We start from the raw sequence: 18,397 nt of genomic DNA on the forward strand, positions 1-18,397 counted from the left end.
TTTTTTCAGGGCTGTATAAGCTCACTGGCTCCCAACCTGTCAGCTGAACTCTTAATTAACATTTACTCTGTGCACTTGGGTCATTTCCCTTGCAGGCTCAAATGCCACAAAGTGTTAATTGCCCTTGCCCAGTGTACAAATGAGGTTGCCATGGGGAAAACCCGAGGGCTTCCAATCCAGCAGAGGCTCCTGCATACAAAAGAGAAGCTGCCTGCACACCAGGAGGCTGCCGTGAAAGGCTGTGCTGCTCAGCAAGCTTGCCATGTGAAAGAAAACATGCTGTGAGGAGCACCTGAGCAGGTTTCTGGATCACAAGCATGTAAGGTGGCAGCATTTCCATCCCTGCTGCAGATAAGGAGAAAGCCCTGCTCAGCCTGCACCCCTGCTGGCAATGCTGCAAGGCTTCAAAGCTGAGTGTGGAGATTAAGCCAAAGAAGCCCAAGCTGTGTTTGAGGAGATAGAGGCCATGCTTCATGTCTAGAGACAGAGGGTTTCAAGGCAATTTGTTTTGTTAACTTGTGAGGGATGATTGGACTGTTCTTAACATAGAATCATAGAAATGAATCATTAAATTGTTTCGATTGGGAAAGACCTCTAAGGCCATCCACTCCAACTGTCAACCTAATACCACCATGGCCGTTCAACCATGTCCCAAAGTGCCATGGCCACAGGTTTCTTGAACACCTCCAGGGATGGTGACTCCACCAATTCCCTGGGCAGCCTGCTCTAAACATCATCAGATCCTGCAGTGAAGGTGGTGGAAACTTCCCCCTCCCTTTGACAAACTTCCAGCAGACACATGCTTTGCTGTTGACTTGCATGTTGGGCACAGCTTTAGGGACGATTCTCACACAGAAGTCATGAGCAAGCCAGGAGGGACCAGGAGCATGTTGCAGGTCAGTGAGTGCCTGAAAATCCTTGTGCTGCTGAGGTGCCTCAGGGGTTTTCAGTTGCAGCACTCAGGGAGCTGCCTGCCAGCCCTGCAGACGAAAGATATTTCTAGCTTCTGAGGCTGAAGATTTCTTCAGAGCTGTGGTTGCTATGCAGCCTTGTTTATTGCTGGTATGTGCCACTGTTTTCCTGCTCAGCTTGTACACCTGGAAAGGGGGAGCCTGCTGTCCTGGAGAAGGCTTGACAAATGGCTGTCCCTGCTGCCAGGTTTGGAAACACAGAGTCTGGAAGAAATTTGCCTTCCCTTGTGGGAGACAAGCCACAGTGAGGCTTTACAGCTCCTGTGAGCTTGACAGCATGGAGTGAGATTTCCAGAGGGAAGGACATGCATGTTGGTGAAGGAGGTTGGTGACAAGCCCTGTCTTGTGCATTGTTGCTTTCTCAGCAAGGTGCTGCTCTGGTGGGGCTGATAGGAGGCAGGCAGGAGGGCTGTTTTTACCATGCTCTGGCAAGGGTTGCTTGGTGCAAGCATTGCCTCCCAGAAGGCAGTAAAATCTGGGAGAAAGATTTGATGATTTTTTTCCTTTTATTTTTCTCTATTCAAAAAGGGGTTTTGGAAAGTCTTAAAGCCAGGGGAGGGAAACTTCTGCTGGGTGACTTCAGCTGCCTGCTGGAGAGTTGGGGTGTCATTTGAAACAGACATAGTCCTGAGAGACATGGAAGTAAAGCAGTGCCTGGGGTGGATGGAAGGAGGGGAGAAGAAAACAGGTGGGAGATGCAGGGCAGATGGGGAAGTTTGTCACCCAGGAAGCTCCTCTTCATAAGAAGAGTGACAACCTGGCCTCTGCCTACACAGTCAGTAGAGTGAGAGCTCCCACCTTGACTCAGGCACTGCCCTTGGGGTCTAAAGGCTCCCTTTGCTGCTGTGGGCAAATGGGCAAGTGCCCTTTCAGCTCCTGCTCAAACTCCCCTTCCTGTGACTGGGACCAAAAGGCAAAAACTGCACCTTTAATCCTTCCTGGGCTCATGCTGTTATTTTCCAGGTAGAATCATGGAAGTCTGAACTCAAATGAACCTCCTGAATCAGCTCCTGGGGGTGACAGTTCATCCCTGCAGGATGGAAATCTAGCCTGCTCTTGCTAATGGTAGATGATCTTGGAGGTCTTTTCCAATCAAATAAATTCTATGATTCTATGGTTCAAGTAAGTTTAACCTTGGCATCTCACTCCAAAGGATGCAGGGACACTTGGAATCATTTTGCTCCAATGACAGTGAGAAGAAATGAGCTTTAGTGAGCTCACAGACTCTCTGATGCCTAAATGCCCTAGCCCCAAAGCAGCACCACTCTGAAGAACAAACTTGCCTCCAGTTTAGCCTCTGTTTTCAAAAGAGTTTATTACTAAAAAGTATCAGTCTTTGAAAATTGAATCTAGGAAAGATGTGGGAGGATGAGGATGGAAGACCCACAGTCTAACACATCTTGAATTTCTTTTGAGCTGCAGAGATGCCAGCCTGCCAGAGCAGCAGAGGGAGACCAACCCAGCTCTCTGAAGGACTGAGACACAGGGACTCTACTCATTATCAGAGGTGTTTGCTGGTTTCATTCACCTTCTGTTTCTCTCTCTAGAGAGCATGCCTTTGCTTCACTTTTTTTTTTTTTGGTTTAATTCCCTTTCTTCCTGATAACATCCATGCTCTCTCACCCCTAACAATTTAGCAAGCTGAAGCTCTGCTGCAGAGAGCACTGCTGTAATAACAGTGGTAACCACTTGTATTTGTATAATGTCCATCACCCCAGGGCCTTTGAGAGCTCTGCAAAGCTTCCAAGCATTTGTATGCAGTTTTTAGTTGGAGATGATCTTAGAGGTCTTTTCCAACCATGGTGATTCTGGAATATGGACCTGTACAAAACTGAAAGCTGACATCCAAAATCTGTGGCCTGCAAAGGTTATCTTTATATGCTCCTAGCCTTTTTTTCTGGCTTTAAGATTTATATTCCTGGCCTTAGTTATATTTCTATTCTCCTGCAAGCCAGGTGATGAATTAGCAGCAGAGCTAGCCCTTCCTCAGCTTTGCTCGTTTTGGGATGTGATGGCAGCTGGGGAATGTGGTGGTTTCTGTCAGGTCAGTGAGCCAAACCACTGCAAGTTTTCATCAGTCAGCTCTACTGTGTTGCATGTTCAGATCTGGGAGCCCTTTTTTTTTTTTTGTCCTCTGTCCTCTAAACACTGCAGTTTGTTGCAGAGACAGCCTATTGCTCCTTTACCACTTTGTGGCTTCCAGATCACCCAAGGAAGATGCTGGCAGCAGGTTTGTCCACCTTGACTGTGTTGGGTTGAAAAGTTCCCCCCAGCATTAAACTGCCAGACCAGCTCAGCTGGAAGCAAATGAAGGTGTATTTACAAGCAGAACTACAATCTAAAATGAAATGCAATGACTTTACAAAATATACAATATTTACAACATTTACAACTATTTACAACTTATAAACAGATGACAACTCCCCATGGACAAAACCAGAGCAGCCAATAGCTTCCCCTTCCCTGCTTCCCCTCCCCGTACATAAAGGACAAGAGAAAGAGCAGAGTTGTTTAAGATACTCAACCACAACAAAAAACAGAGCTAAGGTCAGCAAAGCCAGCCAGCAGCACAAATTAGTATTTCTCAGAGTGAGGAAGCTGAAAAGAGAGAATGTTAATCTATGCAGACCAACTTTGTTGATAGTTTATCCAATGGGATTGTTTAGAACTTATCGTTATCTTCCTTTTTGCATCCAATGGTGATTTATTTTCACTCTACCACTTTCTGTTCAGAATCTGTGGAAAATTTTCTAGGCACAGCCTGAAACTACCACCTTGACTAAAGATCCTGCATGGGGCCCTCTGAGCACCATGGTGTGGAGCTCTGCACAGCAGGTCAGATGCAAGGCAGCTCCTCTGGTGAATGTGGGCACATGCTGATGCATGTGGACACTCTGACACCCTAGGGATTTAAATGCCTGTGGAGTTAGGTGATACCTCATAGGCTTTAAATATTTCACCCATGCTTGACTGGTGGACTTGGCCTGTGAATAAGACAGAGGTGTTTAAATACTGTAAAAAACAGGGGATAGATTCTGAGCAGTGGGAGCTGTTTTATTTCAGGGTTCATGCAGCACTAAGAACAGTAGTGGGACTCTAGTGGAATAGATATGAGTAATAAAATGGACAATTAATCTGGTCTTGTTAGGGGATATGCTCCTTCTTTTGCATGTCAGCCCTGCACCTTGTGCTCCCAATGCTTGTAATAATGAAAAATTTCAATACAAGGCTCAGATCCCATGTTGCAGCTGGGTGAAATTGCTTCAGATCACTGAGAATTTCCCTGCCTGATGATTACACAGGAATAGGACAGCACCCTAAAGCTGCTCACTTGGATTTATCCTGGATTTATGCAACTGTTTGTGGAAACCTGCTTGTAGTCAAAGTGCTTGGAGTTGGTTTGTGCCTTTAACAAAGATGTATGGAACAGTGGGCAGATCCTTACCAGGAGAAAAACTACTGGCCAAGAAAGGTATTTTAGTAGCTCTCTGGGATGGCTTCACACAGGAGCATGGAGTGGGAGACCTTGCCACCAGAGGCAGCTGAGAGGAAGGCACCAAGGGAGAGGAACTGATATTTCAGGAACATGCTTTGATAGGAAACTGACTTGAGCTGACAAACATTTCAAGCCATTGGCTACTAATTGGGCCTGGTCTGAGGATGTGTTAGTTCAAGGTGCTGATTGTGATTGCTTTTGTACTCAAGCCTCAAGTTAGAACCTTTCCTAGAGCTCTCATGGCAGAGATCCTATGTGCCATGAAGACCTGCTATTGGAAGAGAAGCATCAGGTGTTTGCTGCATGCTTTTTCTTGCACTAGCCCCTGCAGCTTCACTGCTGTCACAGCATCACTGGATGCTAGGGGTTGGAAGGGACCTCCAAAGACAGAATCTAGCACAGGTCACACAGGAATGCATCCAGATGGGGCTTGAAAGTCTTCAGAGAAGGAGACTCCACAACCTTTCTGGGCAGCCTGTTCCAGTGCTCTGGGACCCTCACAGTGAAGAAGTTCCTCCTCATGTTGAGGTAGCACCTCCTGTGCTGTAGTTTCTATCCATTGCCCCTTGTCCTATCCCAGGGTGCAAGTGAGCAGAGCCTGTCCCCTCCCTCTTGATACCCAGCCCTCAGATATTTATAAACATTTATTAACTCCCCTCTCAGTCTTCTCCAGACTAACCATCCCCAGGTCTCTCAGCCTCTCCTCACAGGGCGGTGCTCCAGTCCCTTCATCATCCTGGTAGCTCTCCATTGGACTCTTTCCAACAGACCCCTGTCCTTCTTGAACTGGGGAGCCCAAAACTGGATGCAATACTCCAGGTGAGGTCTCGCTAGGGCAGAGTAGAGACAGAGAAGAACCTCCCTTGATCTCCTGGACACTCCTCTTAATGCACCCCAGGATCCCATTTGCCCTCTTGGCCACCAGGGCACATTGCTGAGCCATGGATAATTTGTTATCCACCAGGACTCCCAGGTCCTTCTCCACAGGGCTGCTCTCTAGCAGATCACCTCCTAGCCTGTACTGGTGCAGTTTATTATTCCTTCCCAGACACAGGACTCTGCTTATCCTTGTTGAACCTCATTAGGTTCCTCTCTGCCCAGCTTTCCACTCTGCCCAGGTCTCACTGTCATCTGATTTATGTTCACACAGCACTCGGAGGCCCTCAGGATGAGGACTGTCCCATTCTGATTGCTTGGAGGACAGTTCCTAAGTCCCCCAGAGTGAACCTAAGACACAAATGCAGTCAAGTGTTTATTGCCCTTACAAACTTATCAAAATAGAAGTGAGAGGTAAGAAAGAAGGAATGATAGAAAAGGTATAGAAATGTAAGTGGAGTGTCTGATAGACTGCAAGAGATAGTCACCACCGCGTCCTTGATGGTTCAGTGGGGAGGGTCCCCTGGAGGATATTGATGGTTCCACAGGAAGAGTTGTTCTCTCTTTCTTTTCCTCACTCCATGTATTCATAATGCCCTGCTTTTTCACAGTGTCTCCCTGCAGTTCTGTTTTCAGCCAGCCTGTTAGACCCATCTGCAGGAGGTGTTCTGCTGACCCCTGCATGGCCTCAGGATCTCACAGTTTCAGTCTTCTTCAAAGCGCCTCAATAAGGCCCTGGGCAGCCTGACCTAGTTGGAGGTATCCCTGTTCACTGCAGGGGATTTGGACAAGATGCACTTTGAGGGTCCCTTCCAACCCAGTGTGATCTGGGAATCTGTGAAGGTGGGGAAACCTTCCAAAACTTTTGGTTGAGGTTGGAGTATGCTGAAGGTAAAGGTTTGTCAGTGTACTTGGCTCCTTCTCGTCTCATTGTGTCCAGCAGTCACAGGAGCCCGCAGCACAATCCATCACCCACCTTTGGGGAACAATTTCCCTCAGTCACATCTCCAGTGGAGACTGTAGCAGCACTTCTTGGCAGCAAACTTGTGCACAGTACTCCACTAACTCTGGTGTCCAGCACACCACTTCATTAGAGCTGGAATGAGGGATTGTTCAAGGGCTTTCTGAAGGAGCTAATGAGGTTTGGCATTCAGATCAGCCTGTTCCTAACTCTTGATTTGCTGTGCTGGGTAAGCTGTTGCTTGTGGTACCTCTTGTTTCATGGTTGAGCAGCCCTGCTCTGCTGAGAAGCAGCTGTTGTAGGAACTTTGGATATGGACAGTGAACTTTTAAGAGCTTCCACAAGAAAGATGAGAACAGAACTTATATAAAGAGGCATCATGTTGGGTGATGCTTTTCAGGTGACATCTTTTGTCTGTGCCTCTTGCCATGCACAGTAAATATTTGAGGAAGAAAGCGTGCTGGTTCAGAATTTCCTTAAAGCAGTTAGTTCAATAGCAAGAGAAAATGGATTTTAGATCTGGCACCTGAAGGGTGGCTGTAGCCAGGTGGGGGTTGGTCTCTTCTCCCAGGCAACCAGCACCAGAACAAGAGGACACAGTCTCAAGCTGTGCAGGGGGAAGTTTAGGCTTGATCTTAGAAAGAAGTTCTTCACAGAAAGAGAGATTGGCCATGGGAATGGGTTGGCCAGGGAGGTGGTAGGGTCAAGGTCCCTGGAGGTGTTTAAGAAAAGACTGAATGAGGCACTTAGTGCCATGGACTACTTGATTAGTTAGGGTTCGATGGGATAGGTTGGGCTTGATGATCTTGGAGGTTTCTTCCAACCTGGTTGATTCTGTGATTTCTCTTGGATCATTGTACAGAAAGAAACAGGAGCATTTCTGGTGAGCTGTGTGTCTAACCTAAGTGTCTTTCACACCAAGAACTTAGAAAAGTGGGGAGATCTGTAGCACAGGGATCTGCCTCATGGTTCTCCCACAGGCACGGGGAAACTGCCCAGTTCCACAGGGTGATGGCTCTTTGCTCTACGTAAAACCATCATGCTGCAGATGTGTTATGGCCCTGTAAGCTGAAATCCACTGGCCAAAAAAAAACCCAAAACCAAAACCCAACCAACTCTGAAGAACTGCCACTTATTCCAGATCCACTTTATCCTCACCACAAGCCTCTGGCTGCTGAGATACTGTGTTCAACCTCCAGAGTGGCTCTAGTCCTGATGGATTCTGTAGGGTTGTTGCCATCAGCAGGCTTCACACAATGATACTCTACTTTTGCTGTGCTGGGAAGCCACCAGAGAAATAGCTTGTTGAGAAAGGAAGTAATAGTAGCACTAAATAATCTCTGTTTTCATTTACTGCATGCTAATGATCCAAAGAAGATGAAAATCCCAGAGGATGCATTTCTTTTGGATTAACCCAGCAGAGGGATGACAAGGAATACAGTTACTGTCTACTGAAATATCACCAGGGCCTAGAGCTGTTCATAGGCAGCTGTGCTTTTTTTTTTATCTCTTCAGAAAGCCATTTTCTAACACTTTTTTATTATTATTATTTTTTTTGCACTCAGCAGGGAACCGTTGCCACTGCTCCAGAATGGCACCAGCTTGTTTCCCATGTTTCTATCAGCAATGGCAAAAGATGAATCCTGCACACTCAGCACTTCCCCCAGAGCAAAAATTGCTCTGCCATTATTGTCCCAGTGGTTTTAGTACAAGGGAGAAAGGCGTGGCCTTACATAGCTGTACCTTTCATCATTATCGAATCAGAGAATGGCTTGAGTTGGAAGGGACCTTAAAGATCATCTAGTTCCAACCTCCCTGTCAAGGGCAGGGACACCTCCCACGAGAGCAGGTTGCTCAGAGCCTCATCCAGCCTGCTCTTAAACACTTCCAAGGATGAGGCATCCACAACTTCTCTGGGCAACCCACTCCAATGACTCACCACCCTCACAGGGAAGAACTTCTTCCTAATGTCCAATCTAATCTACCCTGCTCTCATTTAAAACTATTGCCTTTTGTCCTGTCATCACAGGCCCTTACAAAAAGTCCCTCTCCAGCTTTCCTGTAGCCCCCTGGACAGCCACTATAAAGTCTTGCTGGAGCCTTCTCTTCCCCACAACCTGTCAAGGTCCCTCTGGATGGCATCCCTTCCCTCCAGCATGTTGATCTCACCATACAGTTTGGTGGTGTTGGCAAACTTGCTGAGGGTGCCTCAGTCCCACTGTCCATGTCACCAACAATGAGGTTTTCCACAGCATGTATCTCACCTGAACCAGGAACCATGCCCTGACTTTAGTCAATTAATCTTTTGGGGGGCATGAAGATGTCATAAGTGATGCCCTTCCTTAATTACACATCCTAGCATGCTAGCATTTAGGTAGCACAGTCTGGCAGAGGAACAAAACTGGGACATGCTAAGTCAGTGGCAGAGGCAGCCATCTATCCTAGCTGTAGGATAGACTCATTTGTGGTACTTACTGCTTTCTCCTAGGCATTTTTAATACCTTAAGCAATGGGGCATTTAGGAGGTTGATCTTCATCAGCCAAAATTGCTACTGGCATATTTCTTAGATGTTCATCCTATGCCATGAGACATAAGAAAATATACCTTAATCCCTGCTTTATGTCCTAGTCCCAGTGGTTCCTTCATTCCTTCTTCTAAAGAACACAGTCCAAACAGACAGGCATTTGTACTTTTAAGGGTGTTTAATGCCTGTCTTTCATTGGAAGCAATGGGAATTAGACTGTAGAGAAAACCCTCTAAGCCCCTTCATTCCCTGACCTTAAGCTGTCTCTGTGAATTTATCTAGCCTAACAAAAAGGCTGAAGGTCAGAAGTGGGTTAACTGTCTCAGCTAGCTCCAGCCTTTCTGAAGTGATTTCCTTTTCTCCAGATGAAAGCTTTGACAGCTTGTGAGCAGGTAAATCTCTTGGGCAGGGGGTGGAGCAGTAAAGGGTCTTGCTGCTATATGAATAGTTTCTAACTGAAATTTTCTTGAAGATCCTATATTAGCAGCTTGCAGGTTTGGTTAATAGCAGAGTACCTGAAGTCCTTGCACAGGCATGCTTTGTTATTTGATTTAAGCTTATGGAGCACATTAACAGGGACCTGCCTTTGCTTCTTCCATTGAGGGCAGAGGCATCTTTTCTTCTGTAAAAATTTAACTGAACTTTGCCTGTAATTGGTCCTCATGTGGCAGTTCTTCTGTTTGCAGAGCTTTACAAGCACCTATGAGTGTGTTTTCAAAAGCAGTTCACATGGACATCCTTTTGTACTCACTGGTCTTTCTAGGAATTTTACTACTGGCTTACCATCTTTACTTCTCACCCTAAGGTATGCTCTGAAAAATCCCTTCCTGCCTCTCATTTAGGCCATAGGAAAGGAGACAATGCATTTAAGGAAGCCCAAGCCTTCTATGGTGACTTAAATCTCTGTCAGAAGGTGAAATCTCTGTCCAGTCTTGACGTGAAATCAAACAAAGTGGTAAGGAAACAGGTTACAGGGACTGAAGCTGAGAAAGGTGACATTTTGCTATTGCACTAACCTGACGGGCTAAGCAATGACATCCTTTACCCTCATCTATACCCTGTGCACTCCACTAGCCCAGTGGTTTGTGCATTTGCTGGTGTGAGCATGACAGAGAGTCTCTGGATAGCTGACATCTCTTAAATGTGCTTTAGCATCAGGCTTTCTGAAGTAAGTGCTGGAGGTACCTCAGCAACTCTACAAGGGTAGGCAATTTAGCTCCACAGGCAGGTGTTTCAACTTCTTTTCTCCTTCCTTCCCCTTGGGTGGTGGATTGGGAAGTATTTGAGCTGTAACTCAGAATTAGTCATGGATGTGTCATAAAATCTGTCCCCTCCTAAGGTAAAAATCTTGCAGACTGGAGAGCAGCTCTGAGGAAAAGGACCTTAGAGGCTTGGTGGCCAACAGGATGACCATGAACCAGCCATGTGCCCTTATGACCAAGAAGGCCAATGGGCATCCTGGGCTGCATCAAAAAGAGTGTGGCAAGCAGGTTGAGGGAAGTTGTCCTCCCTCTCTACTCTTCTTTGGTGAGACCACATCTCAAATAATAAAAGAGTGGGTGTCAGGAGGATGGGGCCACTCTTTTTTCAGTGGTGCCCAGTAACAGGACAAGGGGTAACAGGCACAGACTTGAACATAAGCTGTTCCATCTAAACACCAGGATGAACTTCTTTAGGGGTGACAGAGCACTGCAACAGGCTGTCCAGAGAGGTGGTGGAGTCTCCCTCTCTGGAGACATTCAAAACCCACCTGGACATGCTCCTGTGTGACCTTCTCTGAGTGAACCTGCCTTGGAAGGGGGGGTTGGACTCGATGACCTCCAGAAGTCCTTTCTGACCCTTGTGATTCTGTGTGAAAGTGCTAGAGAGAGGGACACACCAGTCTCCAGTATTGCTAGCTCAGTGCCCCACCTTAAATCCAGGTACATTTGTATTAAGCAGGTTGTTCTCTGGTTATTCTTAGGACAAGCCAAGCATGACTTGACAGCTCTGTGTTATCAAATGTGTGAAGCGATGCTCCTGCTGAAGCTGCAGTGCTGAGTTCAGTTTGAACAACTTCAATGTTGCACTGGGTCCAGCAGCTCATACAGCCCCTGGGAAAGCAGCTGCTGTGGAGTCGTGTTTCCTCTGCTACGCCAGCAGCAGTCTTCCTCCAGTGTTTGGACTTTGTGGCTGTGATTTTGACAGAATGTGGGAAATGCATAGCTTGAATATATTTTTATGTTGTTTGAACACCACCTGTCTCAAATTCATAGATTCATAGAATGGTTCGGGTTGGAAGGGACCTTGAAGATCCACCTAGTTCCAACCCTCCTGCCATGGGCAGGGACACCTTCCACAAGAACAGGTTGCTCAAGGCCTCATCAAACCTGGCCTTGAACACCACCAGGGAGGGGGTGTTCCACCCTGGGCACCTGTTTCAGTGTCTCACCACCCTCATAGTAAAGAACTTCTTCCTAATCTCCAGTCTAAATCTCCTCTCCTCAAGTTTCAATCCATTACCTCTCATCCTACACCTACAACCTCTTGTAAAAAGTCCTTTCATGGCTTTCCTATAGTCCCCTTTCAGATACTGGAAGGCTGCTATAAGGTCTTCCCCAAACCTTCTTCTCTCCAGGCTTGAGCAGTTTTGTACCCAGGAAGCCCTGTAGGCAGGGCAGAGCCAAGGATGGGTGGCTGTCACTTGCACTAATAGTGTTATTTTTCCACACAGGCTCCTGATGTTGCAGGGGAACCCACCAGCAGCTATATCAGGCCCAGCGACCAGCAGGACCTTGAGTGGACTCTGATCTGCAGCGAGGCCGTTGCCTCACCCCCCCTGTGGCAATGCAAGATGATTTTGCAGCAGGTAAAGGGATGTAGCAGGCTGGAGCCTTCTTCAGCCAGGGCTCCTTGCAATCTGATTCCTGCAGCCTTTCCCTGGAGGATGTTTGCCTGCAGCAGCAGTGCCAGTGCCCAGGAATGCTGCTTGGCTCAGGGAGGCAGAGCATGTACAAAGGCTTTATTCAAAGGGCTGATCACAAGACTCTGGAGATTCCAAAAAGTGCAGAAGCTGTTCTTCATCCTGCTCAAGTGAGAGCTCAGCCTTAGAAGCTGGATAATGGAGAAGATAATGGCCAGGAGAAGTGGCAGGGAAACATCCTGTGCATGATTTTGAATTTTCAGGAACAGCCAAGACCAGAAACTGTTTGAGGCAGGGCATCTTCCCTTTGGTTTTGAGTGTCTCTGCAGTAAAGAGGCAGGGCATAAGCTACTGTAAGAGTGCAGTAGAACAAAAGAGAATGTTTGGATGGACATTTTGCGTGCTACAGATACAGTAATCACCTAAGACCACTGAATATTTCACAGAATCACAGAAACATTCATGTTGGAAAAGATCCTTTGGATCACCAAGTCCAACTGATAACTCTACTCGACAAGGTTCACCCCTAAACCATATCCCCATGCACCACATCCAAACCACCTTTAAACACATCCAGGGTTGGTGACTCCACCACCTCCCTGGGCAGCGCATTCCAATGGCTGACCACTCTTGATGGGAAAAAAAAATTCCTGATGTCCAATATAAGCCTGCACAATCGTAGCTTGAGGCCATTCCCTCTTGTTCTCTCACTGATTACCTGTGATCTCTTGTTCTCTCACTAATTACTTGTGTTCTTTTCAATCTCTGCAGGATCCAGCCTACCACCTATCAATGAGACAGTTTCCAGATTACCCTGCACCAGCAATGCATGCAAAAAACTTGCTGAAACTTCCCTGGGGGAGCAAACCAACATGATCTCACTGCCCAGGATCAACAGCCAGGGTTGTGGAGCCCCCCGCAGGCTTTCAAGTGAGTCTGCTATGCTGCAGCCCCTCCACCAGCTCTTTCCTTGCACTAGGAGCACAAACTGCCTCATTCCTCAACCACAGGCACGACCTTGGGTTCAAAGCCTGTCCTGAGGTTTGAGAGTAAACCTCTTTTGGATCTGCTCCAGCTTAGTTTGACATTGGAGCAGTTGGTGCTTACAGATCCATTGGAAAGTTCAGCTGGATAACGTGGTGGCAAAGCTTTAAACTCTAGCTTTTGCCCATAGCAATAGTCCAAAATATAACATTGGTGGCAGGAGGCAGCTGTAACAGCAGGGCTGAGCTGTAGTTCTTACTGTGCACATACGTGCACCACCACAAGCCATTAGCCACTCACTGTTTTGGCCCTTTGCCTGTGCTGCTGTCTGGCTCTCCAGCCAGCATTTTTTTGGATGTCACAGCAAGGGTTGTTTCTGCATGCAACTTAGTGACTTGGTCCAACCATGCTATTGCACCTACAAGTGCTTAGCAGCTGGTAGCCTCTTTCATCTCACTTGCCTGCACTGCAAGCTGGGAGCAAGCAGTGCCTCTTCTGTCACCCCACCCAAATGTGGTGGCCCTGTGTGTAGCAGATACCGTAACAAGGGAGGCTGTCTGGTAGCTCCCAGGCTGCTTGCTACCTGCAATAAATATGCAACAGACAGTGAGTCCACAATGATTCTCTTCTCTCCTTTGTGGGTAATCTTCTTCATGTTATGATCCTGAGTAGCATGAGTTAAGAAGAAGGGAGATTGGACTGCTTTTTTCTTAGTGATGCTGCTCTCTTCTTCAAAATCAGCCTGAGCTAGCCTGATGTGGCTCTCCATTAACTAGAGATGTGCTGTGGTGGGTTGAAATTACCCCCCAAAATAAAATTGCCAGACCAGCTCGGTTGGAAAGCAAATGAAGCTATATTTATAAGCATACTAAAATCTAGAAATCTGAAATGCAATTAATATGTACAAAATATACAATATTTACATGTGTATATATATACAATATATTACACAAGAACCCCCCTGGACAAAACCAGGGGGTTACCAACAGCTTCCCCCCCTCCACTCCCTTCCCCCTTCCTGTACAAGGGAAAAAAGAAAAGAGAAGAACAATGAGTAGCTTGTTAGTACTTAGCCACAACAAGAATGCAGCTAAGCTCAGCAACAGCCAAGCAAAAGCCACCAGCTACTATCTGCTAGAGCAAAGAAGCCAAAAAGAGAAAAAAGTTAGTTTATACAACTGACCTTATGTTAGTTATCAGATCAATGGGATGATTTAGACCTTACCATTATTTTCCCTTTACATCCAATGGTAATTTATTTACCTTCTACCACATTCTGCTTGAGATCTGTGGAAAATTTCCCAGGCATCAGCCCAAAACTACCACAATGCGTTAAGAAGAAGGGAGCTTGGAATGCTCCTAGTGATGCTGCTCTGTTCTTCAAAATCAACCAGAACTAGCCTGATGTGGCTCTCCATTAACTAGAGAGATGGATATCAGCATACTCATGCAGTGACATCACTGTTGCCAGTGACAGTGATATTGCTGACATTCAAAACAATCTCTGCCTGCATAGTTTTGATCTTCTATTTCCTCCACACTTTGTAGAACATGCAAGGTAGCATAAACCCCCTCAAGAGTCCCTAGCAGTTCATCTAGATTCTGTGCAACCTCTATGCTTAATCCTTTAGACAGCTCAGGTGTTTTCATCTCCACTTCAGACAATGAGCTTTTGAGTGCAAGGCATGAAATTGTTGATGTGTGGTGCTTTGGATGACAAACAGGTTTCATAACAAATGCATTTGTCAGCTGAATTTTCTTATACCTTGTCCATTTATCACCAAGAGAGTGTGTTTACCAACAATTTGCATCTGTATTTACATATTTTTATTCCCGGTTCACATTTGGAAGGCTTTTTTTTTTTTTGTTGTTGTTGTTGTTGTCACCACTATCTAGATGGAAATTGCATTTTTTTTCTTCCACAAGAGAAAGCTTAAGCATTGCACAGTTTGCAAACAAGGACATTTGGTGACAAATAAATTCCACCTCAGCATCTTCAAACTACATCCAGTGGGTACTTCTGAAACAGTAAACATTCATGACACTTGGAAAATAGCCAGATCCATAAACTACTACTTTTCCAATAGTATCCCAAAAATGGATGTGCTTTCAGCTGCCTAGAATTTTGGAAGCAAATAGAAACAGAGTCACTCTCAGATTTAGAGGGTCAGGTATCCCTGTTTCCTAGTGGTTGCTCCTTGAGAGTCTCCCTGAGCCCAGCAGGATTTTGTGGTTCAAGCTTGGTGCTCACTGGGGGTAGCTGGGAGGGCTTTCCTCAGAGAGTTACAGGGTGCTTGTATCCCCAGTGCTCCAGGTTTCAGGGAGTTGATACAAGGAGGTATACGCTTTTTAGTCTAGAGAAGAGAAGACTGAGAGGGGAGTTAATAAATGTTTATAAATACCTGAGGGCTGGGGGTCAAGAGGGAGGGGACAGGCTCTGCTCAGTTGCACTCTGCAATAGAACAAGGGACAATGGGTATAAACTACAGCACAGGAGGTTCCACCTCAACATGAGGAGGAACTTCTTCATTGTGAGGGTCACAGAGTACTGGAACAGGCTCCTGAGAGAGATTGTGGAGTTTCCTTCTCTGGAGACTTTCAAGCCCCATGTGGATGCATTCCTGTGTGACCTGTGCTAGATTCTATGGTCCTGCTCTGGCAGGGGGGTTGGACTCGATGATCTCCAGAGGTCCCTTCCAACCCCTAACACCCTGTGATCCTGGGATCTCAGGAGCTTGCTCCTGTGGTAGCAAGTCTTGCTGGGTGGCACTGTCTTCCACAGAGTGGGAGCTCTGCTGCACTCTGTGAACTGGCTGTGGTACCTATAGGTACTTGGGAGCTGGCTCTGTGTGTGTGTCCAGGTCTCAGATTTACACAAGAACCTTCTGCCCTGCTGAAGGGGGATGGTTGGGTGCTGGAAAGAGAAATGAGACAGACAGCAGGGAAATCTTTGAACCAATACTACTCTGCATCCATATGTAATCTTGACTGGAAGATCAGTCTCCAGACTGAGAGTTGTGCTCCAAGGAAGACATCAAGATGCTCGAGCACGTCCAGAGAAGGGCAACAAAGCTGGTGAAGGGTATGGAGAACAGGCCTGGTAAGGAGCAACTGAGGGAACTGGGGTTGTTCAGGCTTGAGAAAAGGAGGTTCAGGGAAGACCTGGCCTTCTATGACTCCCTGAAAGGAGGATGGAGCCAGGTGGGGGTTGGTCTCTTCTCCCAAAGAACAAGTGATAGGACAAGAGGAAATGGTCCCAAGTTGCATGAGAGGAGGTGTAGTTTGGATATGAAGAACAATTTCTGCCCCAAAAAGGTTGTTGAACAGGCTGCCCAGGGCAGTGTTGGAGTCCCTGTCCCTGGAGGGGTTTCAAAGCCGTGGAGATGTGGTGCTGAGGAGCGTGGTTTAGCAGCAGCCTTGCAGTGCTGGGTCTTTTCCAGCCTAAACAATTCTGTGTTTGTATTGTAATCTGCTTGGCATTGGGATGCCTTCAGCCAGGATGTGTCATGCTGGTATCTGACTCTCTCCTTACAGCAAAGAAGCTGCCACTCATTGGTCAGTGCATACTGGAAGAAGATGAGGCAGAGGATGGGGACATCCAGGAAGCCAGACCCTTCCCTTGTCCCCAGCGGGAGCTGCTCAATGTGTTCACATGGCTCAGCAGTGATGAATGGTAAGTCAGTCCCCTCTTCACTCTTTCTCCCTCTCAGTATAAGTTAGAAACACTTCTTTTTCCTAGTACCTCTGAGTCCTGACAGCCCAGATGTCTGAAGGGAACTAGCGAAACCACACTGAAACAGTCCCAGACATGATGGAACTGGGAGAACAGCCTTGGTCAAGAGCAGTGCTACAGCTGCAGGAGGTCCTTGCTTTGCCTTCTGGTCCATGCAGCTGCGAAGAAAATATTCAGGGAAGAGAGAATGTTGTGGAACAAGATGATTTGCTGGCTGAAGCTAGAAGCAGGATCGAAGTGGTGTCGAGCTCAGAGATTTAGGGGCCTCAGGTTGCTGGTTCAGGTGGGACCTGAGTAAGGATTTTTCATGGTAGTACTCCTTCTGCCCAGGTGTGGAAACCAGGGCTAACAACTATATTTCAGGATGCCAACTCAGCTATAGAATGGCAGTGGAGACTCCTGGGGATGGCAGTTGGGGAAAATGCTCCAGTAACAGCCAGACAGGACTCTCTCAGGGATAGGGTACAGGGAAGGGGGCAGAAACAGAAACAGTACAACCTCTCAGCTCTAGGAAGCACCAACATACAGACTTCACAGAATTACAGAATGGTAGGGGTTGGAAGGGACCTCTGAAGATTATCAAGTCCAACCCTGCTACTAGAGCAGGATCACGTACAGCAAATCACCCAGGAACACCTGCAGGTAGGTTTGGAACGCCTCCAGTGACAGAGACTCCACAACCTCCTTGGACAGCCTGCTCCAGGGCTCTGCCACAATCAAAGTGACAAAGTTTTCCTTGTGTTTACATGGAGCCTCCTGTGTTCCAGTTTGTGTCCACTGCCCCTTGTCCTGTCACTGGACAGCACTGAGAGAAGTCTAGGGGTTTCAGAAATGCTGTCTTGTTGAATGGCCACAGCTTAACCCATCCCTTCTGAAACTCTTTTTGCCTCTTGGTTTGCTCTGTACAGTTTTGACTAGCACAGCACCCTGTGACAATGAGTTCCATGATTCCATTAAGTGCTGTATCAGAAGCACTTCTCTCAGTCTGTTTGAGCCAACACTCTGATAGCTTCAGATGGTGCTGCCTACTTACTGGATGAAGAGAAAAACCAATCTCTTTGGTAATTGCCTTTCAGGGATAATAAGACAAAGGCACTCCTCAACATCAGATGTCTGGCTGCCTGCCACTCAGAAATCCTTCTTTCTAGACTTGATGATGTTTCCTTGGCAGTTACCAGAGAGGTAAGAACATTGTGTTTAGTTGTGTCCCATGTACCTCAGTTGTGGGCCACGGAGTAGATCTGTGCTTGTTCATTTACATGTGTGCTCAGTGGTTACCTTCAATGCTGTTTTTACACCTTCTTTTTCTAATAGGTGTGTCCACTTGTCTGTATCATCTGTCCATACACAAAACTATATTTACTGGTCTGTAGGGCATCTATCTCACTCCTCTTTGAGCTAGGTGTCATTATAGTGCACTGTACACACGGAGAAATGGAGACACTAATCAAGTGATTTGCTGCAGCCAGATCTCTGCCCAAGCTGTAATTAAACACTGCAGCTTTTTCCTTCCAGCTTCCTAACACTTCCTCCTCTGCAGCGTCCTGGTGGGTCGCCTGCAACTGTTCATTTTCCAGTGTTGCCTGGTCGTGTCTCCTCCTTCTTCCTTTTTGCTTGCTTTTTGGTCACTTACACTTTCCATTGATCTCTTGCCTGCAGCCACTGGGTGCTTGGAGCAGCCTGGCTGTGGGGTTTGCAGGGCAATTGCACACAGCTTCACTATCTCATCTCTCAGTTCACAGAGAGGTCTCCACCTAAGCCCCTTAATAACATCTCTGCCTATATTTCCATCCCGGGCTGAACCACCTGCCTTGTACTCTTACTACAGGATTGCCAAATACATTAAATTTTTCTTTTCTTGCAAAGACAGTAAGATTTAGCTCATTTCCATGAAAATTACTCCTCTGATTCAATATTTAATGAAGTTGGAGGCTTGAATGCCACTTTTC

At 46.7% G+C, this 18,397-nt stretch overlaps 1 protein-coding gene across 1 annotated transcript in view; it reads left to right on the forward strand.

Annotated features, from left to right (window-relative positions):
- TOGARAM2 (TOG array regulator of axonemal microtubules 2) overlaps nucleotides 1-18,397 on the forward strand; it is a 58,221-nt gene that overhangs the window by 22,360 nt on the left and 17,464 nt on the right. Inside the window, exons 2-3 of the mRNA XM_054397436.1 lie at nucleotides 16,250-16,388; nucleotides 17,525-17,630. Of these exons, the coding sequence (XP_054253411.1) occupies nucleotides 16,250-16,388; nucleotides 17,525-17,630 (245 nt within the window). The remainder of the gene's footprint in view (nucleotides 1-16,249; nucleotides 16,389-17,524; nucleotides 17,631-18,397) is intronic.

Source organism: Indicator indicator, chromosome 2 (genome assembly GCF_027791375.1).
Source record: "Indicator indicator isolate 239-I01 chromosome 2, UM_Iind_1.1, whole genome shotgun sequence".
NCBI lineage: Eukaryota > Metazoa > Chordata > Aves > Piciformes > Indicatoridae > Indicator > Indicator indicator.